Source organism: Phyllobates terribilis, unplaced genomic scaffold (assembly GCF_046119375.1).
Source record: "Phyllobates terribilis strain yellow unplaced genomic scaffold, ASM4611937v1 Scaffold_1__5_contigs__length_1240528914, whole genome shotgun sequence".
In the NCBI taxonomy this organism is placed as follows: Eukaryota; Metazoa; Chordata; class Amphibia; order Anura; family Dendrobatidae; genus Phyllobates; species Phyllobates terribilis.
Window position 1 is genome coordinate 82,170,000 of NW_027362761.1, and position 27,871 is coordinate 82,197,870.

Genomic DNA, 27,871 nt, shown 5'->3' on the forward strand with positions numbered 1-27,871 from the left:
TAGTTTCTATCTTACATTTTTGTTTTTGTTTTAATAAAGTAATATTTTTGTTACTAGTATTGTGTACAATTCACTATTTTGGCTTCCTGGCTCGTAAGAACCATTACAATGTTTTGTTTGCTTCATTCTTAAAGGGAACCTGTCACGTCCTAGCAAGTGCTAGGTTTGAGGGGCGCATATGCATTTGCACACGTCGGGCCTCTGGTCCGGCGCGTGCGCACTGAAGCTGTGCGGTCACTGTGCATGCGGTGACCGCAAGATACATTGACCGCGCACGTGCCGGGAGCCACAGGTGACAACTCGTGCGCAGTGAAGCCGGTAATCACACAGCCTCGGTGCGCACGCGCCGGACCAGCAGCCCAACGTGTGTGCATGCGCCCTTCAAACTTAGCGCTTGCCAGGAGCAGTATTCAAATACATGGGCGGCACCAGAAGTGACTGAATGCTGCGCCCCCCCCCCCCCATGACTGAATGTGAGAATCACACCCCTATGACTGAATACGAGCAAGTAGGATAAAGTATATAAAACGTTATAACATCATTATACTACCACTGATTTTCATGCATCACTAACAACGCTATGGGGGCAGGGTACATAGCAACTAGGACGTGACAGGTTCCCTTTAAAGTAAACCTGTCACCTTGGAAAACGTTATATGCAGATATTAGGTTAATGTGCAGGTAAATAGCTTTAAAATGTTGCCTTACTAAAAGTGCAGCCAGCAGGAGGAAAAGAACTTGACTTTCAAGTGGAAATATCAGCTTTTATTCATAGGGGCGTGCACAGAGCAGTTAGTCACTGCTCGCTATACTGTGAGAGGGGGGCTGTAAGTTTGTGGTGCAGAGCGAGCTGTCAAAGTTCCAGGGCTTGCTTACAACCCTCTGCTCATCAGATGGACCGTACTTGAAACGCATAGTGCAATTTTGTGAATAGGCTAGTCTCCTTGATCACAGCACCTGGAACATATCTGCCCCCCTTTTTTCTCCTGAATTGTATCTCCAGCTCCTGCCCAGAAGGCTGTGGAGCTGGCAGTCGGCGCTGCAGCTGATCGGGGAAGTCATCCATCATACACCTCATCCAAGAGTGTGCTTAATCAGTACAGCTGTGCAGCTCTGACCTGGGGAGACTGAGGAGCTGATGGCCGATGCCGCAGCGGATCGGAAGAATCTTCTGTTTTCTTCTCGCCATGACAGCACCCACTTGAGAGAGGGGATCTGCTCATAAGGACAGGAAACCTACAGATAGAAAGGGCGGTCCCCCTCGCCTCATCAGTTTGGTTTCCTGTCCTTATGGGAACCTGCAGTAAGAAGGCTTTCCTGGGTCCAATCAACATCTGTGCGGTCTCTTTGGGAGCGGCAGGGTCTGGGGCACCAGATGCAGCATCGGGAGAGCCCTGCCTGACAGACTCTCCCCTCGTCTGAGGAATGGATGTCACGAGGTCAGCATTCGGGGTAGGCTGCCCTGACTCGTGGGAACGCGGTGCGGCAAAGGAACAGGCTGCACTCATCCAGGAGGCGCAGGGTGCGGACATCGGCCACCCTGCGCCCCCATAGCGGACCAGCATGGCGGAAGGAATTTTGTCCAGGAGGCGGGCATCGGCATCAGCATCAGCCGCCCTGCGCCTCCAGCGGCCGGGACTTCCGGGTTTCGGCCCCAGCGCATGCGCACTGGCCATTTAGCGTACTGAACCCGGAAGTGCTATAAACTGCTTCCGAGTGGACCGGGGAGGTCTGCCCCAACATGGAGAGGGCGGGCTGCAGTGTTAAAACTCGGTGATTGACTGCTCACAAGATGTCCTCTTCAGAGGTGCTCCCACCTGTGGGGGATGTGCAGATGCAGTGCAGATCTAAGAGCAGCAGTGGACGCTCCAAAGAAGGCGACTCCACTGATAGGAGTGAGTGGAATAAGAAATTTGGTCTGCCTTCCTCTCGTGCTGTGCTTCCACCTCCAGAACCGGTACCACATTAACAAGCTTCACTGGGTGAGTGCTGTAAGTCTCTACCTATTAAGCTGATTCCCCTTCTTTCTGTATACCCCCCCTTTTAGGCATGGACATACGTGCCATGATTAGGGAGGAACTCCATTCCCTCAGGGATGTAGTTCACCCTGGGAAGCATAAATCAAAATCGAAAACTTTTCCCCTTCTACCTCCTCTTCAGATAGCGACCAGGCTAGATCTCCTAGTCCCTCGAAGTCGTCATCATCATCCATCATCATCATCATCATCTGATGAGGAGGGGAGATCCTGCTTTCCCATAGAGCGCATGGATAATCTAGTCAAATTGGTAAGGAATACAATGGGAATGGTAGAAACAAAAGAGTCAAGGTCCACACAGGATATTATGTTTGCAGGACTCTCTGAGAAAAGGAGAGGGTACGTTCCAGCTATTAAGGATCTAGTCCGAAGGGAATGTGACAGACCGGAGAGACGGGGTTCCCTTCCTTCATCCTCCAAAAAGAAATGCCCCTTCGATGATGACGATTTGTTAACCTGGTCCAAAGTTCCAAAAGTAGACGCGGCTGTCGCCTCTTCGTCCAAACGTTCTACCTTGCCCGTGGAAGACTATGGGCTACTGTTGGATCCATTAGATCGTAAAGCAGAGATGCTGCTCAAACGCTCATGGGAAGCCTGCACGGGAGCTTTTAAACCAGCCATATCTGCCACATGTGCATCTATGTTGGTCTGGATAGATCAGCTGGAAGACCAGATCAAGAACGGGGTTTCCAGGGAGAAGTTGTTGTCCTCTATCCCATTGATACAAGGTGGTTCTGCTTACTTAGCAGATGCCTTGGCGGATTCCCTGCGGCTGGCGGCCAGATCAGTAGGCCTTACAAACTCTGCTCATCGTGCCCTTTGGCTAAAGGGTTGGAAGGGGGACGCACAATCAAAATCCAAATTGTGCGCACTGCCATTTCAAGTTGAGTACCTGTTTGGCAAGGTACTGGATGAGATTCTAACCAAAGTGGCAGAAAGAAAGAAGGGTTTCCCTAACCCATCTGTTCCATCATACAGGAGGGCCTTCAAAAGGTGTCCATTTGGTCAAAAAAAGTCCTACAAGGACCGGGACCGGTGGGAGACCAAGAAGACAAAATAAAAAGAAGCCCTGTTTGGAGGATCCTCCTCAAAGAACGGCAAAAAATTCCGCTAGACCTGATATCCCGGTGGGTGGCAGGTTGAAGTTCTTTGACCAACAGTTGGGGAAAATTACCTCTAATGCTTGGACTCTTAGTCTAGTTTCATCAGCATTAAAGCTGGAATTTCGTCAGATCCCTCAGGACTCCTTTATAGTAACTTCTCCGCCCTCTCCCACACAACAGCAGGCTCTCGAATTAGAGATCCAGAGCCTGTTATCCAAAAATATCCTGGTAGAAGTTCCAGCAGACCAGGAAGGAAGGGGGTTCTACTCCCCTTTGTTCCTGGTCTCTAAGCCAGATGGTTCCTATAGAACTATCATAAATTTGAAGAGATTAAACTCCTTTCTACAGTTCCATACCTTCAAAATGGAGTCTATAAGATCTACAATTAGGCTTTAATTTCCTAGATGTTTCATGGCTGTCCTAGACCTAAAGGATGCTTATTACCATCTGGCCATACATACAGAATACCAACAGTATTTCAGAGTGGCAGTCATCATGGACGGACATCTCTGCCATTTTCAATTCGCAGCAATGCCATTTGGCCTCTCCATGGCTCCCCGTGTCTTCACCAAGTTGATATCAGAGGTGATTGCCTATTTACGTCATCAGGACATACTCATTGTGCCGTACCTGGATGACTTTCTGGTGGTAGGTCGCTCTGCCGCACAATGCAGAGATCGCCTGGCTAACACAATTTAATCCTTGCAGGCTCTGGGCTGGATAATCAACCTGGAAAAGACTGGTCCCACGGTCTCTGTCATTTCTGGGTCTACATCTAAATTCCGTAAGTCAGCAGTGTCTCCTACCAGAAGAGAAAAAATTGCTTATCATGAATAAAGTTAGAGGAGCTATAGAACAACCTCACATATCCTTAAGAGACGCTATGTCCCTGCTAGGGTCCCTAACATCTTGTATCCCAGCAGTTCAGTGGGCCCAATTTCATACTAGATGTTTACAACAGGAAGTCCTCTGTGCAGAAGAACTGTTACAGAGTCGGCTTAATGGCCGCCTGTCTCTATCCTTGTATCCTTATCCTGGTGGTTGGATCTGAATAATCTTTCCAGGGGGGTTCCGTTGGTAGTTAAGCCCTCTAGAGTAGTAGTGACAGATGCTAGCCCTGTAGGATGGGGGACCCATTTGGGGACCAACCTAGCCCAAGTTCGATGGTCATTACAAGAAGCAGAGGACTCCTCAAACTTGAGAGAATTAAAAGCCATCAAACAGGCATTGCATCACTTTCTCCCACAGCTGCGGGGGTCTCAAGTCAGAATTCTGTCCGACAACGCCACGTCCGTCGCATACGTCAATCGACAAGGCGGAACTCGATCAACAACTCTGATGTCTACTACGGTGGAGATCCTCGGGTTGGCAGAAGCCTACCTTCTCTCTCTCTCAGCCCTTCACATCAGAGGCGTGGACAATACCAGAGCGGACTTCCTAAGTCGCCATACTCTCCACCAAGGAGAGTGGGTCCTCTGTCACCTGATCTTCAGAAAAATAGTGAAGTTGTGGGGTCTTCCCGAGACAGACCTGTTTGCTAGCAGGGCCAACAGACAGGTCAAGAGGTTTGCCTCCCTGAACATGGCAGACCATCCGGAGATGGTCGACTCTCTCCAGACTCCTTGGGACTTTCATCTCGCTTATGCGTTTCCACCAATTAACCTGCTTACAGTAATGATCAGGGAGGAAGGAGCGAGGGTAATCCTCATCGCTCCCTTTTGGCCCAGAAGACCGTGGTTTTCATTGCTCAGAACCATGTCAGTGTCAGACCCCTGGATCCTACCATCAGGTCCGGGCCCGCTATCTCAGGGTCCATTTCGTCATTCTTGAGTGAGGGGGTCTCCACTTGACGGCATGGAACTTGAAAGGCAGTTATTAAAATTAAGAGGGTTTTCAGACAACCTGATCAACACCCTACTCCAAAGTAGGAAAGACTACATAACAAGATTATACAGTAGAGTGTGGAGGAAATTCCTAGAATTTCATACTGCCCCTTTCTCCAATGAGGTGCCAATACTAGCAATCCTGGAGTTTCTTCAGAAGGGTCAAGAGCTGGGTCTTTCAGTTAGCACCCTGAAGATTCAGACATCGGCTCTAGGGGCATTATACAGCTATAATATTGCGGGTGATACATGGGTCTCTCATTTCATTGCAGCATGTGAGCATAGCACCCCTGTCCACATAGTTCATTTACCTCCCTGGGACTTAAATCTTGGCCTTGAGGCCCTCATAGATCCACCAGTTGAGCCTTTAGAGTCAGTCTCTCTAAAATGTCTATCTTTAAAAACAGCTCTGCTAGTGGCGCTAACTTCAGCAAGAAGAGTTAGTGATATTCAGGCTTTGTCTATTGATTCTCCTTTTCTGTCGGTCTTTCCAGATAGGGATAGTCTTGAAACCTGATCCATCCTACCTTCCTAAAGTTGCTACCAGGTTTCATAGAAGTCAGGAAATCTTTCTTCCTTCCTTTTTTTCCCGACCCTTCTACGCCTGAAGAACACAAGTTTCACACTTTAGACGTTAGGAGGTCAGTCCTACATTACATAGACAGAACCTAGTCCTGGAGGCAGAGTAGGGCCCTGTTCGTGTCCTTTCAGGGCCACAGGAAGGAGTCTGCAGTTACAAAGAGCACCTTGTCTCGATGGATCAGGGATGCCATATGTCTGGCCTACTCAGCAAAAGTTCCCCAGAGGGCGTGAGGGCCCATTCAGCACGGGCCATAGCTTCCTCCTGGGCTGAGAAGGCAGACATCCCAATCGACTTGATATGTAAGGCAGCTACATGGTCTACACCATCCACTTTTTACAACCACTATAGACTTGACTTGTCCTCTGACTCTGACTTGGTTTTCGGGAGATCTGTCCTCAAAACGGTGGTCCCTCCCAGGTGATGGTTCTCTAAAAATCTCACAAGTGGGTGCTGTCGTGGCGAGAAGAAAAGACTTGATTACTTACCGGCAATCGTGTTTTATGGAGTCCATGACAGCACCCACTCACTTCCCTCCCTTACTTTATACGGACTTCTGGTGTACTTTGAGTATGATTCAGTATTCGTGGTGGTTGTGTTTATATACACTGCTCAAAAAAATAAAGGGAATACTTACAACAGAATATAACTCCAAGTGAATCAAACTTCTGTGAAATCAAACTGTTCACTTAGGAAGCAACACTGATTGACAATCAATTTCACATGCTGTTGTGCAAATGGAATAGACAATAGATGGAAATTATTGGCAATTATCAAGACACACTCAATAAAGGAGTGGTTCTGCAGGTGGGGACCACAGACCACATCTCAGTACCAATGCTTTCTGGTTGATGTTTTGGTCACTTTTGAATGTTGGTTGTGCTTTCACACTCGTGATAGCATGAGACCGAGTCTACAACCCACAGAAATTGCTCAGGTAGCGCGGCTCATCCAGGATGGCACATCAATGCAAGCTGTGGCAAGAAGGTTTGCTGTGTCTGTCAGCGTAGTGTCCAGAGGCTGGAGGCGCTACCAGGAGACAGGACAGTACACCAGGAGACGTGGAGGGGGCCGTAGGAGGGCAACAACCCAGCAGCAGGACCGCTACCTCCGCCTTTGTGCAAGGAGGAACAGGAGGAGCACTGCCAGAGCCCTGCAAAATGACCTCCAGCAGGCCACAAGTGTGCATGTGTCTGCACAAATGGTTAGAAACCGACTCCATGAGGGTGGTATGTGGGGGCGACGTCCACAGATGGGGGTTGTGCTCACAGCCCCACACCGTGCAGGTTGGTTTGAATTTGCCACAGAACACCAGGATTGGCAAAGTCGCCACTGGCGCCCTGTGCTCTTCACAGATGAAATCAGGTTCACACTGAGCACATGTGACAGACGTGACAGTCTGGAGACGCCATGGAGAGCGATCTGCTGCCTGCAACATCATTCAGCATGACCGGTTTGGCAGTGGGTCAGTAATGGTGTGGGGTAGCATTTCTTTGGAGGGCCGCACAGCCCTCCATGTGCTCGCCAGAGGTAGCCTGACTGCCATTAGGTACCGAGATGAGATCCTCAGACCCCTTGTGAGACCATATGCTGGTGCGGTTGGCCCTGGGTTCCTCCTAATGCAGGACAATGCCAGCCCTCATGTGGTTGGAGTGTGTCAGCAGTTCCTGCAAGATGAAGGCATTGAAGCTATGGACTGGCTCGCCCGTTCCCCAGACCTGAATCCGATTGAGCACATCTGGGACATCATGTCTCGCTCCATCCACCAACGTCACGTTGCACCACAGACTGTCCAGGAGTTGGCGGATGCTTTAGTCCAGGTCTGGGAGGAGATCCCACAGGAGACCATCCGCAACCTCATCAGGAGCATGCCCAGGTGTTGTAGGGAGGTCATACAAGCACGTGGAGGCCACACACAATACTGTGCCTCATTGTGACTTGTTTTAAGGACATTACATCAAAGTTGGATCAGCCTGTAGTGTGTTTTTCCACTTTAATTTTGGGGGTGACTCCAAATCCAGGCCTCCATTGGTTAATAAATGTGATTTCCATTGATGATTTTTGTGTGATTTTGTTGTTAGCACATTCAACTTTGTACAGAACAAAGTATTCAATGAGAATATGTCATTCATTCAGATCTAGGATGTGTTATTTGAGTGTTCCCTTTATTTTTTTTGAGCAGTGTGTGTGTGTGTGTATATATATATATATATATGTGTGTATATATATATATATATATATATATATATATATATATATATAGTAATTGTTGATTATGAAGATTATGTTAACTTAGCGGCTCCTCTCATGCTCTGCAAAACAAACTGAGGAGGCGAGGGGGACCGCCCCTTTTTATCTGTAGGTTTCCTGTCGTTATGGGCAGATCCTTATCTCTATCTCTAGAATAATGGTCCCTTGTCCATAGTCTCTCTACTGCTGAGCCAGAGGTGGGATCCACTTATATAAGATCTGTGCTGTAAACTTTAACTGCGAAATGTTTATATGGAGTATACTATTAAAGAAAAATGCAACAGCAGAGTGGTGTGTGCTATACAATTCATCTGACATACGTGTTCACCTACTGAGAATGGGCACACAATATCCTAATCATCAGTTTTTGCCTGAAGTATTCCTCTACAATACATCCAAGAAAACTCACATCAATGCACTAAAAAGCCTCACACAAAACTAGAGTAAACATGATCCTTAAATTTTAAGGTCACGTTCAGTATGTGGTCAGTATGTTACATCAGTATTTGTAAGCCAAAACCAGGAGTGGGTGATAAATGCAGAAGTGGTGACGTGTTTCTATTATACTTTTCCTCTGATTGTTCCTCACCTGGTTTTGGCTTACAAATACTGAGGAAAAAAAACTGACCAAATACTGAACATGTGTACGTGGCTTAAAGATTCTACACTTGGACATTTGTCATCCATAGAATACTTGGGACCTTCCTCAATGTGAAGAATATATTTATGGCTGTTGTCATCTCTCCAGTTATATGAGAAACTGTTAGCTCATAGGTGTACTGTCATTGAGGTATGCCGCTTTTACATACGGTGTAATACTAGGAAACGTTTGTCCATCTCCCTTTTTGGAAAACGGTATTTGGGTCACACTCATGCATCAACTTTTTTTTTGTGTATGAGGAAAAAGAATGACCCGGATTTAATTTTACATGTATTTTTGGCCCTTGTTTCACCATTTAACATCAGTATGGCATCAATTTTTCTTGTATGCAATAAACAAAAAATTGATTTCAATAGTAAGTTTGATCTGTGACTAAAATCAAAGGCAGCAGGTCTCTTATTTAGTAGTCATGCATCTCAAAAATCATGAAAATGTAAACAGCCCCATAGACTATATAATGGATCCATGTTCTATCCGTGTAAAATGGACTTCTGAATTAGGCTTTGGGGTATGTGCCCACGATCAGGAATAGCAGCATTTTGGACGCAACTCACCTGTGCTGCATCCAAAATGCTGCGTTGTACAGTACAAGCACAGTAGATGGGATTTATAGAAATATCATGCCTACTGTGCTTGTTTTTGACGCTGCGTAAACTCACCCGCGGCGTGGGTTTATAAGCCGCATCATGTCAATTTCTAAAGCAGAGACACAGCCTCCGCTACAGGTTGACCGAATGAATGTCAGTACATGCGGTGGATCCGCATGTACTGACAAAACAAGTGCGGCATTAGAACACAGCCTTATACGTACAAAATCAGGCAGCCTACATTGTAGATGATTAAGTGCTATGGCCAGTTCGGTATAAAAAGCTCACTAAAATAAATATCTTTATTAGGAAGTTTCTATTTACTGTGAGCCAGATAAGAAATTAACACTTTCTTTTGAACACATTTATACTACCTGCATGTGGTCTTCCATTAAAGCATAGTTAAATAATTTCATTTTTCTAAGATCTATTTCCTATTGCACATATTTTTTTCAAAATAATTAGATTAAAAAGAAAGGTTCTAAGGCGATTTGAAAGAGGATTCATTTTCCAGTATAATTTCATCTTGAAGAACAAAGCCTTTTCCCGGTGACACTCCAGCTCTCAGTGCTTCTGGCCAGCTCCTCGTTTCACAGTAAGTGCGTAAGATATCAAACACTGGAACAGAACAATGTCTTTTAGTGACTGGAAGAACATAAGAACATCCTATAGCAACAGTCAAGATTCACAAAGTGGAAAAAAAAATTGTTACTTGATTAATGACATTTTCTAATGTATCTTCAGGAGCGCACTGCTCCTCTGCCTCCCAATTACCTGCTTTGCCGAGGGCAGTATGCTCCTGAAGACTGACCGTTTGGACCGGTGCCGTGGTCATGCCGCTGATCACAACTGTGCTCTTGTGTGAACCTTTCCTAAGTGTTTAAAAAAAAAATCACCCCACTTTTCTGGATGAAACAGATTTTTTAAATTTTTTTATCACCCATAGACTTCTCACCCGATTTTTTTTTCCCCACACTCGTATTTTGATAGTAGAATACCTCTGCAGCATGGGTAAAGCACAGGGCGATTGAGGCTGGTCGAGTCCAGCGATCCGTGAGCAGCCCATAAAGCATAGAGCTTGCTCGCACTGCACTCTCCTTACCTAATTGCTCACTCTAAAATCGCAGGGTCACCAGTGTCCTAGGCATCATTCTACACTATAAAATTAAAAATCCCCTTGAGAACTGAGAGGATTTCTAATCAAGGGTAAATTGTAAAAATACTTATTTCTACATTAACGTTCGCAATTTGACACATTTGTCAACTGAAGGAAAAACCCTGTAAGGCAGCTTTCACACAAACTATACTACAGCTTGGATTGCACTGTGACCTCACATCTTATGATTGTCATTGTGGCTGCATTGTGACACAACTGACAAGTCACACATGACTGCCCCCATATAATTCAATGTATGATGCGTGCGACTTGCATATGAGGCGTCTAAAATTTGTCTTTTTATCAACTGCCAAGTGACACATGTGCTTCTGTACCAGAGTCGGCTGGTAGCCTTAGTCCAAATGAAGGCTGCAATACTTAGCCTTCATAGATCACCATAGGGTTTCTCTGGTACTTCAGTTTAGCAGAACCATGAGAGGGTGTTATTTTATAGTAAATTTACTACGATGGTCACATCCTGAGGGTTTGTGTCACACTACCAGAAATTCTGGACTACTACATGCTGGCTTTAATAAAATATTTTATATCTGCATCTCGAAGTTCAGTGTGTACATTTTTATTCCTTAAGGTGCCCATACACTGTGCATAAAAATGTATCAGCCTTGCCCACTTCTAGTAGGGGCTCTTTCACACGCCCAGATATTTCCGGTACTGGAAAAAACAGTACCAGAGATGTCAGTGTGTATGATACGTGTGGCGCATCAGTATCACACATACCGGAGCTTGGGAATCAGTGGTACAGCTAGCGCTGTTCCCAAGCACTGGGTGCTGAACGCTGCCTTCATCATTGTCTCCTGCCAATGCTGATCAGCGTGAACAAGGGACAATGTTGAGAGTAGTATTCTGCTCCCGCTGTGTCCAAAACCTGTAAAAATAAGAATAAAATAAAAAAGAATCCTTATACTCACCAGTCCTAAGGGTCCCCTGCTGTAACCCATGCGACCGCACACGCTGAACAGCAGAGGAGAATGACTCGCTGCAGCGAGCGAGCCCCAGAGCTGCGCTGAGCTCAGTGAGTGACAGGACACCGCTCACTGAGCGAAGGTCTGTGGCCTGCTCGCTGGAAAAAGTCATTCTCCCTAGCCCGAGCGGTCAGATAGACTACAGTGTGGGACACTTAGGACAGGTGACTATAGGGATTTTTTTTTATTTTATTCTTATTTTTACACCAGGACACAGCGGGAGCAGAATACTACTCTCAACATTGTCCCCTGCTGGTGCTGATCGGACAATGATGAGGGCAACGTTCAAGGCCCGGGAACAGCGCTAACTGTACCGCTGATGACCAGCTCCGGTACGTGTCACACGGATGTCATCCATATGTCATCAGTGTGGGGGACGTTTTGCGGCTCGTGCTTTGGGTAAAAGACGGACATGTAAGTGTGTTTTGCCCACGGACACACGGTCCGTGAACACACACTGACATGTGCGCAGAACCATTCATTAGAATGGGTCTACATGTGTCAGTGTCTCCGGTACGTGTGATAGAGGCCTAAGAAAAAGTACGAACAAATCTGAGAAAGGTATGGTAAACATTAGCCTTCCAAACTGTATGTGTTTTTTTTTTTGTTAAACATGACTAGAAAACCACCATAAAAACACGATGGCCCCATAGTTCATCAAGACTGTAGTATGTGGTATATGATAGTCTTGATGACATGTCCACTGGAATAAGATGCGCCAAGTTTATTAAAGGGAATCTGAGAGCAGCATGATGTAGGCAAAGAGAAGCTGAATCTAACGATGTATCATTTATATGCTGGATGCAGCAGAGAGGAGAAGCTAACCCCGCCCACACCAGGGTCTGTATGTGCATTGTCTATTGGCAGTGAGCTGCTTATCACAGGAGGGGGCGGAGTTAATGACTTGGCAGGAGGCAGCTAGTCACAGCAATGACAATCAGCAGGTGATAAACCTTCACTGTAAATAAACAACAGTACACAGCTTGATAAGGGAGGCATCATTGAATTCTGTGTTTTAATCCCTACCTCATGCTGTCCTCACATTATATAGTAAAAACCTGCAGACAGATTCCCTTTAAGAGGCATGAGCCTTGTTATTGAATTTAGTGCATCTTTTAGCTGCCATGCGCCAAATGTACGACAATCAATTTCTGGTAAAATTTATACCACTTTGTCGCATAAATTATGATAGATGTGTCAGGTATGCCAGGCCATGCCCCCTCCCAACTAAGCTTCACCCACTACTGAAAAGTAAGCAGAGGCTGGTGTAAAACCCCAAAAGTCACAGAATATATGCCCAAAAATGTTGCAACATTTCAAGCAGTTTAACGCCAGAAAACTGCCTGGAAAAGTGACCTTGGCATTACAGCAAGTCAGTTATCACTATCTTGTCAAGTATAGACTTTTGTGCCTCACCTTGATTGATAGCCAGTATCTCGGAGTGATAGTTCTTCACGTTGTCCTTCTTAACCATGTATTCCTGTATTGGAAGCCGAGCAGTGTGCAGACCATTGTCTTTAGCTTTTTGATATGTCACTTTCTTAAATTAAAAAAAAAATAAAAAATCATGTTACATTTAGGCTATGTGCCCACGATGCAGAAATGCTCCGGATTTTTTCCTGAGCGTTTCTGCATCTCCCTGGCAGAAAAAAACGCATGCGGACTGTACATGCGGATTGTACATGCGTTTTCCTGCCAGGGACATGTGGAAGTGAAGCGTTCTTCACATGCATTTCTGCATGCGGGTTGACAAGCGCTTTCCAAGTGATTAGCATCACTTGGAAAGTGCTTGTGACAACTAGGTCACACTATATAAATCCATGCAAACGGCCCCAGTACCCGACCAGGCCCCAGCCAGATACCAGCCCGCCTCACCTCTTCTTCTGTTGCTGCCGCCGCGTTCCTGAGAAAGGGAGGAAACGGAGGGCCCTGCAATCCCGCTCCACCACCACACCACCGGTAAGTTACGTTCGGACCATAAGACACACCCCCTATTTTCCTCCCAAATTTTGGGGAAAAAAGTGCGTCTTATGGTCCGAAAAATATGGTATCATCTTACATCTACGTCTCAGAAGATCATTTACATAATAGATGGCTTTCAGAAAACCATAAACTGATTACCAAATGCCACCTATGTCATAATACATTCACTAGAAGACCATACACATGTCAGTTAAGTCAGGTTTTTATAATAAAACTCTTTTTAACGAGAATCCGCCAGCAGGTCTTTGCTATTTAATTCAAGAGCAACATAATATAGGGACAGAGAGCCTGATTCCAGGGATGTGTCACTAGCTCAGCAGCTTGTTGTAGATTCAATACAATTACTGTTGTATCACCAGATTATCTGGACTGCCTGGCACGAGACACCTAGTCCCGCAGTGATAATCTGTGTAATCCTGCCTCCACCACTGATTGGCAGCTTGCTGACAATGTACACAGAAGGCTGCTAATCAGGGATGTGGGTGGATTATATACAGCTCTGCATTCTGACCACTGCTATATCTACAGCAGAGAAAACAGGGATTCTATCATAATCACACCAAGCTGTCTAGTAAGTGCAACATCACTGGAATCAGGATTGCTGCCTCTATTTCATACTGCTCTCAAATTCCATAGCAAAAACCTGCTGACAGATTGCTTTTAAAACATTTGTCCTCGTCGTTAGTTATCCACATAAAAGAGACTGAAATATTCCAGTTTTCACACTAGCCACTAGGACAGACACACAAAGTGCATGCATCTCAATTGTCAGCTTAGCAGTATAGCCTGGGACAGAATGATCAGAGAATTAATGTCATATGTAATGTAAGATAGTAACACTATCCACTATATACACAAGATAAGTCACCCCCCCCCCCCCATTTCCTGGTCTTTAGGGGAGGGGCTGTATTCCATCACTTCCTGGAGATGAATAATCTTAGAAGAAAGTGTATGCTCTTTGGCTGCAGCCGTCATGTGGCACCCCCCCATCCCCCCTCTGACACAAAAGCTGAAGAGACAGTCAGCGGTACACAAGAGTGGTGGCATAGTGGTTAGTGAGTCTCCTGCTTTAGCCCAATGGGCCACTTTTTAATATCTGTAGTGTACAACACTTTACATAATACTTTTCTTTCAACATAGATAAAGACACATAACAGTCCATTACGTGATCCATTAGTAGACATCGGGAGTAGAGTGCTGTGTACATACTGCAGTCAGCCATTGGATAGCCATGCTACCCTATAGGTCTGCCATCACTGAATACTGGATTTGTTACCAGTCACTGTAACACCATAAACTGCTGAACTACAAACCTTCTGAACGCTTTCATCAACGAGTCCCCCAAGAACATACACTTTCGTGGAATCAAGGTCTTCCAGGACTAGGAAGAAAAACAGGATTAGGATTATTTAGCATATTTTCATGAACTTAATTCTTCCCGGCAGCCTTCGGCTTTCAGTCATAGAGGTGCGGCTTCAGTCACCACTGAGTACACAGTAAGAGGCGGCTGTAACCACGCCCAGGTACCGACTGACAGCCGCCTCTGTGCTGATGCATTGCTGAGCCGGCTGTCAGTCATTGCCGGGGCGTCTTTACAGCCGCCGCTCACTATATACTGAGCGGTAACTAGCTGCGCCTCAATGACTGAAAACCCGATGATGTTGGGAGGAATAAAGTTCATTTCCTCCCAGCAGACGCCATTAGCTTCCAGACTATCCTCATATCTGCAGGTGTATAGCGTTTTTGACATGACAGGTCCCTTTAAGCTAGAATTATGGCATAATACACCTAAAGAAGTTGTGCAAAAATATTGCATCTTTTGGCATTTTTAAGCAAGTTCCAACCATCTTTGCCAAACTGGGCGCAGCATAGGTAGGACAAAATGGCTAAGCAAAAGCATATACTTCATGAAAATTTACGAAACGTTAGTGGCATAAGTTTGCTCCAGTTCATCTGTGGCGGAGGCACACGGCGCTTGTAATATACACCCCTTAATGAATTAGGCACATCTTACTCCACAACGCCCATTCATTAGACTGGAGTGTACAATGCCGTTCTTAATCAGGCCTTATGTCTCAAAAGCATGTAATAAATCTAAGTTTTCTTGCATAAATCAATTTATTAAAATTAGGGGTTTCGGGTGATCAGACTTACCACGGTCAGAGTCTGGAGTTAGATAAACTATCGTCTCCAATGGAAACAGATCAAGAAAGCAGTCTTCTGTGGATTCAACCTAAAATATAGAAAATCCAGTGTTTTACTGTTCTATAATAGGAGCTTCACAAAGTCTCTGAAAAGCAATTAAAACCAGCAAAAATGTTAGTGTATGTAATTCATGGAAATCGTAACCCTTATTAGTGTATATTCTAGGAACGTTAGATATTAATAAATAGCCTAATGGCCATAGAAAAGAATAAAGTGGCAGGCTAGGTAAATCTCAGAACTCCAAGTATTCACCCCACCCCCTTGGCTTTGTACCTATTTTGTTACATTACAATCTATGTTTAAATATTTTTATAATCCGATTTGTGTGTGATGCATCAGCACTAAATAGTCTAAGTTGGTGAAGTGAAGTGAGAAAAATATAGGCATAAATTAAATCTATGGGATAAAATAACTCAAAATTGGCATGTGCATATGTATTCACCCTTTCCTATGAAGCACCTAAAAATTTCTGGTGCAAGCAATTACCTGCAGAAGTCACATACTTAGTGAAAGGAAGTCCACCTGTGTGCAATCTAAGTGTCACATGGTCTGTCAGTATATACATACCTTTTCTGAAAAGCCCAGAGGCTGCAACACTATAAAGCAAGAGGCACCACTAACCAAACAACACCATGAAGACCAAGGAGAATTATCATCTAATGGAAAGAACATGGAACCACAACAAACCTGCCAAGAGAGGTCCGCCCACCAAAACGCTCAAGGAGGGCATTAATCAGAGAGGCAGCACAGAGACTGAAGGAGCTGCAGAGTTCCCAAGCAGAGACTGGAGTATCTGTCCATACCACCACAATAAGCCGTACACTCCGTAGAGGTGGCCATTATAAAAGAGAGGGCAGAAAAAAGCCTTTACTTACACACAAAAATTGTAAAGCTCATTTTGAGTTTGCCAAAAAGAAGTGGGAGCCTGCCCAAATATATGGAGGAAGGTGCTGTAGTCAGATGAGACCAAAATGTAACTTTTGGCCGCCAAGGTAAACGTTATGTCTGGCGCCAAACCAACACAGCTCATTTTCCCAAGAACACCATCCCCATAGTGAAACATGGTGGTGGTGGTTTCAGTCTGTCAGTGATTTGAGACTGGGACGGAGGTTCACCTTCCAACAAAGCATACTGCTAAAACAACACTCGAGCGGTTTAAGGGGAAAAAAGTGTAAATGTTTTGGTGTGGCTTAGTCAAAGCCCAGACCTTAATCCAATTGAGAATCTGTGATCAGACTTGAAGATTGCTGTTCACCAGAGGGAACCATCTAACTTGAAGGAGCTGGAGCAGTTTTGCCTTGAGGAATGGGCAAAAATCCCATGGCAATATGTGGAAAGCTCATAGTCACTTATCCAAAGTAACTTGCAGCTTTAATTGCCGCAAAATCAGGCTCTACAAAGTGCTGATTTTAGGGGGGGGGGGGGGGTGAATAGTTATGCACACTGAAGTTTTAAGTTATTTTGTCCTATTTGTTATTTGCTTCACAATAAAAATAAAATAAAATGTTCAGTTCTTTATATGAACTGATGCAGGTAGCAAAAGCAGGGAGCCACTTGCTTTCAGTAATCTAGAGGTTGCGGCACAGCTACAGTCACTGATCAGTACACAGTGTTGTAACAACACCCCGGCACAGACTAACAGCCGCCTCTGCAGTGCATCAGTACAGAGCCGGCTGTCCGTCATACAGGCTTGTCAGCGCAGCTACAGTCACTGTTCAGCATACAGTGCTGTAAATAAGCCCTGGCACTGTGACTGACAGCCTGCTCTGCAGTCCATCAGTATTGACATTACAATACCAAGAAGGAAATGTTGTGGAATAATGAAAATCACAGGATGGATAGACATGTAAATGATATGCAAATGATGGAAAAATGGAAACAATTTTCAAAACATATTCAGTGATGAGTATGAGCGCCATGTACAGAAATCCCTGCATGCCCTGGCATGCTATCAATGATATTATTAATGGTTGTCTTAGGAACATTCTGACACACTGAAGGCATTTAGGCAAATCATCAAGATCCGCTGCTGGCAGCTCCCTTAGCAATTGCTGACCAATGACGTCCCAGATGTGCTCGATGGGAGACAAGTCCAGAAATGCTGCCGGTCATGGTAGCACGTTTTGGCTACACAGGCTGCTCACAGTAGCACAAGCAACATGCAGCCTGGCATTGTAGTGTTGAAAAACAGCTCATGGACACATTGAAGCAACGGCAGTACCACTGGTTCCATGATTGATACATTCTGTCCTTCGTGAAATTAGCCATTACATGACAAGCTTAAGGCGTCAAATAAAATCTACACAAACCATCAGAAGGTGTTTACATGACATTGGGCTAAGAACCAGACATCAAGGTATTCTTCCTTTGACTTCACACCACTAGAGCAGCGGTGCAGAGGCTATCATAGTGCAGAGCAAGGTGACAATGGAGGCTGGAATGGAGGTCTATTATCTTCACTGAAAAGTCACACTTTTGTCTTGGATGCAGTGAAAGCCGGAGATTGGTCTGGAGACCATGTAGGTAACGCCATGAAGAGGCTTCCCATAATGGAACATCACACCGTTCCTAATCCCAAGATTATGGTGTGGAATGGCATAATGTAGAGTAGTCAGAACCCTTTGGTCTTCATTACAAATACATTAACAGATTTATGTTACATTGATTTAACGGAGGAACCACTCAGTGGTATGGCCATCTCTCAAGTGCCATTTTCCAACACAACAATGCTGAATAACTCGAGATGTTTTGAAGATTTTGTTTTATCATTTGCATATCATTGACATGTCTATCTGTCCTGTGATTTCCATAATTTCATGACTTTTCCTTATTAATGTTGCAATTCCAATGTTGAGCAATGTACATAAAAATTAGAAATCTTGCAAGCTTCACACGAGCCAGTGGGGCATTTTTAGACTAACTTCCTATTGTATCAGGAAATCCACATGTACATACCACAATGGTTAGACACCGACCTTTTCTTCAGCACTGAAACATCTAATGAACATGTGTAAAGGTCATTGTGAAGAGAGGGGAAGCAGGGTCAGCTAAGACATCGCCGATTGTGTTGGCGACTCCTTGTGTTGAGGTGTTACCCGTCATTGTAGAGGCCTGCTTAAAACTCTTCCTGAAAGGAAGAGTGGCCAATGTGAAAATTGCAAGATTACTACTTTTGTTTTTTTAATAAAAGATCGTAATATGAAACACAAAACCCTGATTGAAACAAAAGGTCATTTTCTGATGACAGCTTCAGTTTAAAGGGTTTTTCCCATATTTATAAGTTATCACCTATCCATGGAATAGGTGGTAACTTACTGATTCATCGAAGTTCAACCGCTGGGACCTTCACTGATCCAGAGAACAAGGCTTGCCTATATCTAGCAGTCCCATAAACAAGGAATCGAGTGGAGACTTCTGTTCCATTCAGTCGGGGCTCTGCACAGTCTTGTTCTCTAGTTCGGAGGGGGTCACAGATCCAATGGATAAGTGATAACTCAAAAAAGTGCTGATCTAAAACAGTGAGAAGTCAAAGAAAGAAACTTACAAGATAATGGACAAATCCGTCATTCATTCTCACACATTCATCATATAATAGACTGTTTTCTACAAAACCTGTCAGGTACAGCCAAAATGGTTTTGCAGCTTTCTTGTTGGACCCATAAAGTCTTCTAATTTGAGCAGCAAGACGACTTATCTCCTAGAACACCAAGAAACAAATATTAAAATCTTATATTTTATCAAAAATCCCACTAAGTAGCAAAAGGTCATTGTCTAAAAGTGCTGGTGGCAAGTCAACAATAAGGTCGACCAGCATTCTCTAATAGAGAGGGTCTGTAAAGCCATGGACGTCTAGCGTGGTCATACTGGAAGTGCCTATAACTCAACAGTCTCCTGAACTCATCCCGGCACGGACTACTAAGCCCAGTACAGAGAATAGCAGGTTTTTCTAACCTGAAATGACCCTGAATATTAGTCCCCAAAAATGTTAACACTTAATGACAGCACAATGGATTTTCTAGCGCTTGGAATTATGTCTGATCTGCTTATATACCAAAAAGAATAATATATTCCAAAAGGACTATACAAAACTGTGTTACCTTCTTGCTCATGTGATCGGTCATACTCAAGTCAATGCAAAGTTTAGGACCAGAATCCTTTGCTTCTAAGAGACGTTCTTTTGTCAAAGCTTTTAAAAACTTTTTGCTGTGCTGCTGTGGGTCAGTCCCTGGAATTAAGGTGGATAAATGTTAATAATGTGCTCATAATGCTGCATTCCCTTTATAGCAAGCTGACAAGACTCTCTGAAGGGTGGGCATTCATTGACATATTAATATAGACGCTACTAGAAAAGTAAAGGTAGACTCTCCTCAACTGGAAAAAAATGGGATCTGAACCGTTAATACTTTGCTCCTATTCAATTGAGTAGTAAGGAAGCAATGGCATTTATCCTTAAAGGGGTCTTCCGTTGTATAAAACTTGACTCCTATTGCAATTATGCAGTAAAACTCCTCGATATTTAGAAATTAAGTGCCCAATTCATTAAGACAGGTGTCGTGTACATGCCAGTCTTAATGAAGGCACTGCTGAAGTGAGATGAGCCTAATTCATTAAGAAGTGCATGCCACTTAATAAATTGTGTACAGAGCCTTGAAAAATTATTCATACCCTTTGAACTTTTTCCACATTACACCCACAAAATTAAATGAGTTTTATTGGGATTTTATGTGATATACTAACACAATATAAATCTGAACATTGTGACGTGCATTTTTATTCAGCCCCGAGTCAATACTTTGTAGGACCACCTACTGCTGCAAGTCTTTTTGTGTATGTCTCTACCAGCTTTGCACATCTAGAGGTGACATTTTTTCCTAGTCTTCTTTGCAAACTAGCTCTAGCTCAGTGAGATTGGATGGAGAGCATCTGTGAACAGAGATTTTAAAGCCTTGCCACAGATTCTCCATGTGATTTAGATCTGGCCTTTGACTGGGCCATTCACACACACATGAATATGCTTTCATCTAAACCATTCTATTGTATATCTGACAGGATGTTTAGGGTCGTTGTCTTGCTGGAAGGTGAATCTACACCCCAGTCACAAGTCTTTTGCTGCCTCTAACAGGTTTTCTTCTAGGATTGCCCTGTATTTAGCTCCATACATCTTCTCATCAACTCTAACCAGAGTCCCTGTTCCTGCTGAAGAAAAGCATCACCACAACATGATGCTGCCACCACCATGTTTGATGGTGGGGATGGTATTTTCAGATTGCTAGCTGAGTTCCTTACATGGCATGAGGAATAAGGTTCTCTGCTCAGATGAGACCAAAGTAGAAGTGTGGTAGACTCAATAAAATACATCCTACACAATTTGTTTCATTTCATACAATTACATATGTGCAGGTAAACACCAATCTAGCACTGCAAAAGCAGTGCGAATATTTACATTTTTTACGCCAGAAAATGTAAATTCCAGTCCAAGTGCTAATACGAACAATGCTAAAAATGTAAATGGAAAGAAATTCTAACAATATGACGCAGTGACCTGTGGATTTCCAAAACGACAATAGAAAATGATCTTATTCACATTACCTCCACTGACGTCTCCAGACTGCTTAGCTTTTCTTCTCTCTTTTTCTAGCCTTCTTTTACTTTTTTTGGCAGCAACAATTTTTTCCCAATGTCTCTGTTTTCTCATTACATTTCTCTGAAGAGATTGAAAAAAAATGATAATTACCAAGTATGTAAGTAAACTCCCTAGTCCTGCACTAGGAATTTATTGCAACCCAAGCCAACATGTGCTCCATGTGTACCAGCTCTTGATGTTAGATCTTATACATGATTTCTAGAAAAGGCGACCGGATAATCTATAACAAATAATATATGCAAGTAATGAATTAAAGGGGCTTTCCCAGCTGGGACAACTATGGCATGTCAACTGGATTCCAGGGCATTCAGCAATTTTTGGAGCTCCTTTAGAGGTGAATGGAGAGAGCCATACGTATGCAGCCACCTCTCCATTCCTGACATTGCACGCCGGGCCACCTTCTTGACAATGGTAGGATGCACATCTATCAAAATGCCATAAATGTCTCATATGGGAAACACATACTGTATGTCTTGACAGCCATTGTATTATTGTATTAATGTATGTAAAGTAATACAGCACCACTACAGATTTGTGCATCTCCATGGTAAAAGACTACACACAAAACCCTGCAGTCATACTGTCTTTCATCTGCCTCCTCTGAAAATCCTTCTAACCCACAGAAAAAAGTAAAGAACTCAATAAAGACCAGTTTTTACCTTTCTTCCCCCTTGGTTCCCTCACTGTAATCCGGCACACAGGCTTTGCTCCGGATGACAAAAAGAGAGTCCTGAGGCTTTCCATACAAAACATGCAGTGCCCAGCTTGTTTGCGGCCTCACAGAGGAGGAATGAAAGTGATTACAGGTTAGTTTCTCTTTAATAACTTTCACTCAGTATAGTTGTAGGAAAAAGGGGACATATAAAAGGGAGAGATGTACATCCAGCATAAGTGCCAGGAAATTCTTCCCCCGATGTGCACCATATATTTTAATACCTAGACCCTGATTCATCAAAGTGTTTACACCAGGAATATGGTGTAAAACACTTTGAAAAGTCACAATATTTTTGCGCAATGTGAGTTTGCGCAAAAATGTTGCAATTTATGGTGGTTCCACACCAGTTTTGGCCAGTTGAGCCAAAATGGATGTTGCTAGGGCAGGATGGGACAAGATCCACTCATTTAATTCATGACTCCCTGTTGCATAGCTTACTCTACAAATCTTATTCCAGTCCCTGACTTGAGCATCATTTGTGGCAAGGATTACGCCACTTTTAAAGGGACTGTCAGCCAGCACAGAATGACTGTTCAAACCAAGTACAGGCGCTCGGTGCTTCACGGCACAGCCAATCATTTATATATACACCTTCCCATCTGCTTCTTTTCCCTCAAATTCCTCCCTTCTCTAGTCCTATGAAGCCAGAGCTGCCAATCAAAGAAGGGGGAATGGAGAAAACAAGCAGGTGGGAAGGTGTATATAAATGATTGGCTGCGCCGTGAAGCACCAAGCGCCTGTACTTGGTTTCAACAGTCATTCTGTGCTGGCTGAAAGTCCCTTTAAAAGTGGCGTAATCCTTGCCACAAATGATGCTCAAGTCAGGGACTGGAATAAGATTTGTAGAGTAAGCTATGCCACATGCAGTCATGAATTTAAGATGCGCCTGATTCATTAAAAGACTGATTGTCACTTCCAAACAAAAAACTGCACTTGTTCCTATTATACCTTTTCTCTGATTGTTCCTCACCTGGTTTTGTCTCCCACTCGTAAGAAAAATACTGACCGATTAAGGATAGTGGGGCCGTGGCCTAAGAGTAGCCATCTCTATACACAACTAACAAATAAAGTTGGCTGCTCGGCATTTATGAATTGGCCAAATTATTTGCTAAGTATTTCCATTTTTCCTATTATCAAGAGCAGTAATGCAATTCAAATTCCAGAGATTTCATGTTTACATGCTATAGGGCTACAGAGTGCAACTTTATTTGATAGTCCTTGATGAATCAAGCGCCTCTAACTCCAACACACCCCTTCATCAAGACAGGGATGAACAACACCGGCCTTGATCAATCGGGCCCAAGTGTTTCGGACACCTTCTGCGCATTTCCACAAGGGGAAACAGCTTTGTTGAAAAGGGGAGTCGTTTAGAAAAGGGATGTGGTCTAACATGCGGCTGTGCTCCAAATTCTGCCACAAAGTAAGCCAATTAATAGGTGGTTGAAACTTAGAGTAGACAGTCTAAATAAGCACTGGATTCATCAACCAGTGTGAACTACGATGATAAATCTAGAGCATTTCAAAAGGGTTATTCAAGGCTTATTTTTTTTTTCTTATGGGGCTAAGCACTTATCAGCAAGTACCTGCTAACTACCTGCCTGCGATGATCTCTCCCGGCTCAGAGCGGTCATAGACCACTCCTGCCGGTGATTCTCCCGCTTCCTGTGACATCACGTTGACAGCAGTTCCTTCTGTTCTGCTCTGTCGAAGGGAAATCACTACCAAAGCCATGATTGGCAGCAGGCTCTCCGTTGCCCTACGCTGGGTCAGCTGCCAATCAATATGATATCGGCAGAACGGAAGAGAAAAAGCTGCTCTGTTGCCGAAACATCACAGGAAGTGGGAGAATTGCAGGAGAGATCATTGCAGGCAGATGGTTCACAACTACCTGCTGATAAGTTCTTAGCTCCACAGAAAAAAAAAGGCCCGAATAACCCCTTTGAGGCGAGGCTCACAGACATACAGAGATCTCTGCTGAGCACTTCATCCGGGTTTCCTTCTAAATCCCCTAAAAACTGGATTCTGAAGGAAACCCTGACAAAAAGACAAACACTACCAAGACAGAAGCCAGACAGTGTCCAAAGTGACTCCTACATAGGCCTCAAAAAAGAGGACCCCTCTTTTCGCAGTTTTGTTGTATTCTTGTTTTGAGGGGATTATGACAGAAATCCCGACCCAGTGCTCAGCGGAGAGCACATATATGTGTGAACCTAGCCTAAGATTGTCGTCTAAGTTTGCACTGTGTAAGGCTTAAACAGCAGTGATATATCTGCCCCAAAGTTCTGCCATAGCCACAGCACACCTACCGAACAACAAGCTCCATGCTCCTGAGCGTATAATCCAGATTCATTAATATCCAAATCAATACGAATTAAAGTGAGATGATCTAGTAAAGAGGTCATATCTTCACGAGTCTCTTTTCCTCTGTCTTCTCCATCATGGATCTCTTCAGCTTCTCCTATATAATTGACTGTCTTGCTGCAAAGGCTGTTGTCAGCAAACTTCATCATGTCCACCTCTATGGGTCCTTTCTCACTGGGGACTGAAGCTCCGTGACTTGTCTGGTAAAATAAGACAATAATGGGTCAGGCTATGTTCACTTTTCCGTCTGCTTGTTCCTTGTTAAGAAACAGAGAAATCGAATTAACATCCAAAATGGATTTGTTGCATAACTGACACAAATGAAAGGAGGAGGACCACGCTCGTTATCTAGTTTCCAATTGGTGTTACATTGTAGAAAAGATTCTCCAAGCTGCGCTTTTTATTCCATTCTAAAGACAAACACCAACCAGAAAGTAGGTGGACCCCAAAATAATGTGCGTGGTCTTCCTGCTTCCATTTCTATTAGTAATGCAAATCATCTATTTTGAACATTAATTCCGTTTGTCTGCTCCTCAAAACTGTTGTCTAGATACCCCAACAAGACATGGCCTGTCCTAAAGCAACAAAACAAGCCATATTGTATGATCACCCAGAGATCATGTGTAACTGTCTGCAAGATATGTGGCTGCTGCAGCCAATCACTGGCCACAGCCATGACCTCAGTAGTGGACACATCAATGCAATCACTGATTAGCGGTAGCACTCTTACACTGAGTTTCTGAGAATTACAGTATCACATACTATGTGTATTTATGCTTTACAATAGTTTATACATGCTTCTATATTGCAATTCCATCATTCTTTTATTTGTTTTTACAACTTGCAATTAGCAGTTACATTTTCATGTTTTACTATTTTTTTTTTAAATTAGTATAAAAACAATTATTTTTTACAGGTTGTGTTGGAAAACATAACACCTATTGTGCAGCCAAAGTTCTCCGGGTGTTGCTCTTTACATCACAGTGGAATACAAGACAATGGGGTCACATTGCCACAAGTGTCACCATGTAGCAGCACCACATAGCAAACTTTGGCTGCACAATTGGTGTGGAGGCCAAAGTGGTCATGTAGCTCTAGGCTAACGCTTTTGTAAGTGTGCACCAATACAGGCTTGTGTGCAAGAATTTTCATGGGGGTGGACATCTCCTTTAAAGGGGCTGTCCGGCCTTAGGCTACAAGTCTGCAGTTACTCTATGTGACGATTCTCCAATGCCGGGAGAGGGCAGTCATGTGACCACAAGTATGTGATTTGCATACTTCCTGCCACATTCAGACTAGATGGGTGCAGCCTCACTTAATGCAAATGCATTGAGCGAGGTCAGACAGTCTAGTCAGACTGTGGCCAGAAGTATACATTACATATCTGTGGTCATATAACCGCCCGCTCCCGGCACCGGAGAGTCCTCACAGTGAGTGCAATGTGAGGCTTCACAAGTCGGCAGTCACATAAAGTGACTGCACACTTGTAGCATAAGGCCGGACATCTCCTTTAAGTTTGTGACCATTATCCACTAATGGGCAGAAAGTTAAGATCCCTATACACATAGTGTTGGCCAAACCCAGAGAATTGATCGCAGGGGGAGACGTTGATCGGCATTTCTGATTTCAGACTACTGATCGCTTTGTTCTCCTAGAATTAAGCCGTCAGCAGATGGATCGCTCATATAACAGCGCAGCTGAGCGAGATCCTCTGTGTACGGGAGAGATGGTCGAGGTGTTGATAGGCCAACAGCCAGATGGTGGGCTTGAGACCTCACCCCAGTATAGATGAGCCACATGAAGGCCCTCTTCAGTATCCTTATACCGCCTTTTATTTAATGTGCTGAGTGCTCAGTGGCCACCATGAAGCAGTAGGGTGGTCACCGGCGGCCACCATGAAGCAGTAGCGTGGTCACCGGCGGCCACCATGAAGCAGTAGCGTGGTCACCGGCTGCCACCATGAAGCAGTAGCGTGGTCACCGGCTGCCACCATGAAGCAGTAGGGTGGTCACCGACTGCCACCATGAAGCAGTAGGGTGGTCACCGGCTGCCACCATGAAGCAGTAGAGTGGTCACCGGCTGCCACCATGAAGCAGTAGAGTGGTCACCGGCTGCCACCATGAAGCAGTGGGGTGGTCACCAGCGGCCACCATGAAGCAGTGGGGTAGTCACCAGCGGCTACCATGAAGCAGTAGGGTGGTCACCGGAGGCCACCATGAAGCAGTAGGGTGGTCACCGGAGGCCACCATGAAGCAGTAGCGTGGTCACCGGCTGCCACCATGAAGCAGTAGAGTGGTCACCGGCTGCCACCATGAAGCAGTAGGGTGGTCACCGGCTGCCACCATGAAGCAGTAGGGTGGTCACCGGCTGCCACCATGAAGCAGTAGAGTGGTCACCGGCTGCCACCATGAAGCAGTAGGGTGGTCACCGGCTGCCACCATGAAGCAGTAGGGTGGTCACCGGCGGCCACCATGAAGCAGTAGGGTGGTCACCGGCGGCCACCATGAAGCAGTAGCGTGGTCACCGGCTGCCACCATGAAGCAGTAGAGTGGTCACCGGCTGCCACCATGAAGCAGCGGGGTGGTCACCAGTGGCCACCATGAAGCAGTAGCGTAGTCACTGGCTGCCACCATGAAGCAGTAGAGTGGTCACCGGCGGCCACCATGAAGCAGTAGCGTAGTCACTGGCTGCCACCATGAAGCAGTAGAGTGGTCACCGGCTGCCACCATGAAGCAGTAGAGTGGTCACCGGCTGCCACCATGAAGCAGTGGGGTGGTCACCGGCTGCCACCATGAAGCAGTAGAGTGGTCACCGGCTGCCACCATGAAGCAGTGGGGTGGTCACCAGCGGCCATCATGAAGCAGTAGGGTGGTCACCAGCGGCTACCATGAAGCAGTAGGGTGGACACCAGTGATCATGTGGTGTCCAGATCTACTGCTGCCAGTATACATGTAATGTGCAAATTTCTGTCATGGCATAACTTATGGCACAAGCCTTCTTCGCCCACAGACACCCCCTTTAATTCCTTCCTCCATGAGGTCTGTATGAGAGAGGTCGCAGTAGATCAGGCCCTATGCAGACTGCTGCTGCCGCGGAGTCGCCCAGGCTATAAACCGCAGCAGATCGGACACAGCACACACTACTCACAGATCGCAGCTGGGATACACGAGCGCCGCTCCTCATGACGTCATCGAGCAAGCACCCAGAAGCATTGGGAGGCGGAGTTTTCAGGAGTCACGTGCAATCTGCCGTCACGTGACTCGCGCCTAAGTGCGGGCAGCGGAGGGAAGACGCTTTCTGTAGTGTAGCTTGTACACAGTATAGCCTGTAGGCGGCAGCAGTGCGGCGCTGGTACCAGACACGTGTGTGCTTCCGCCCTCCCTGCTGTGTTTTTCTCCGCCATGTTTCCCCATTACTTACAGGTTCTGTCCATGCCTTCCTTTCCCCCTTCCTGCTGTCCTAGCGATGCCTTATTACACAGGCATTGTTCCTTTCGTTTTTCCCTCCCCACCTTTCAAGTGTCATCAAGTTAGATGTTTTAGTTTCGCCGTTTATATTACTGACTATAGCGTTGGAAAACAGAATAAACATTTTTTGGGTGGTGGGGGTTGGGATTTATTAAAAGCAATTCCTCCACTGTTTTCTTGTTTAGGGACGTGATGTGAAGCCTGCAATTCTGGCACTTTGCCTTTTCAGCAGAGACTGATAGAATCCATAGTCATTG

General features: G+C 44.9%; 1 protein-coding gene across 1 annotated transcript; it reads right to left on the reverse strand.

Moving 5' to 3' along the window:
- Positions 1-8,894: 8,894 nt before the first annotated feature.
- On the reverse strand, positions 8,895-27,425 carry TRMT10B (tRNA methyltransferase 10B). The gene is made up of 9 exons (XM_073664640.1): positions 27,295-27,425; positions 24,093-24,347; positions 21,017-21,131; positions 19,525-19,652; positions 18,972-19,124; positions 15,377-15,455; positions 14,536-14,603; positions 12,656-12,779; positions 8,895-9,718 (listed from the first exon to the last, which is right to left on the reverse strand). Exons 1-9 carry the CDS (start codon positions 27,328-27,330, stop codon positions 9,582-9,584), a joined length of 1,095 nt encoding a protein of 364 aa, XP_073520741.1. The 5' UTR covers positions 27,331-27,425; the 3' UTR covers positions 8,895-9,581.
- Between the last annotated feature and the right edge of the window lie 446 nt (positions 27,426-27,871).

Excerpts from the sequence above, each read along its gene's own strand:
- TRMT10B (XM_073664640.1), bottom strand. The coding sequence starts at position 27,330 with ATGAGGAGCGGCGCTCGTGTATCCCAGCTGCGATCT. Across the intron at positions 21,132-24,092 it reads AGCATGGAGCTTGTTGTTCG|AGAAATGTAATGAGAAAACA; the intron begins GTAGGTGTGCTG and ends CAATCTCTTCAG. Across the intron at positions 15,456-18,971 it reads ACGGATTTGTCCATTATCTT|GTTGAATCCACAGAAGACTG; the intron begins GTAAGTTTCTTT and ends TCTATATTTTAG.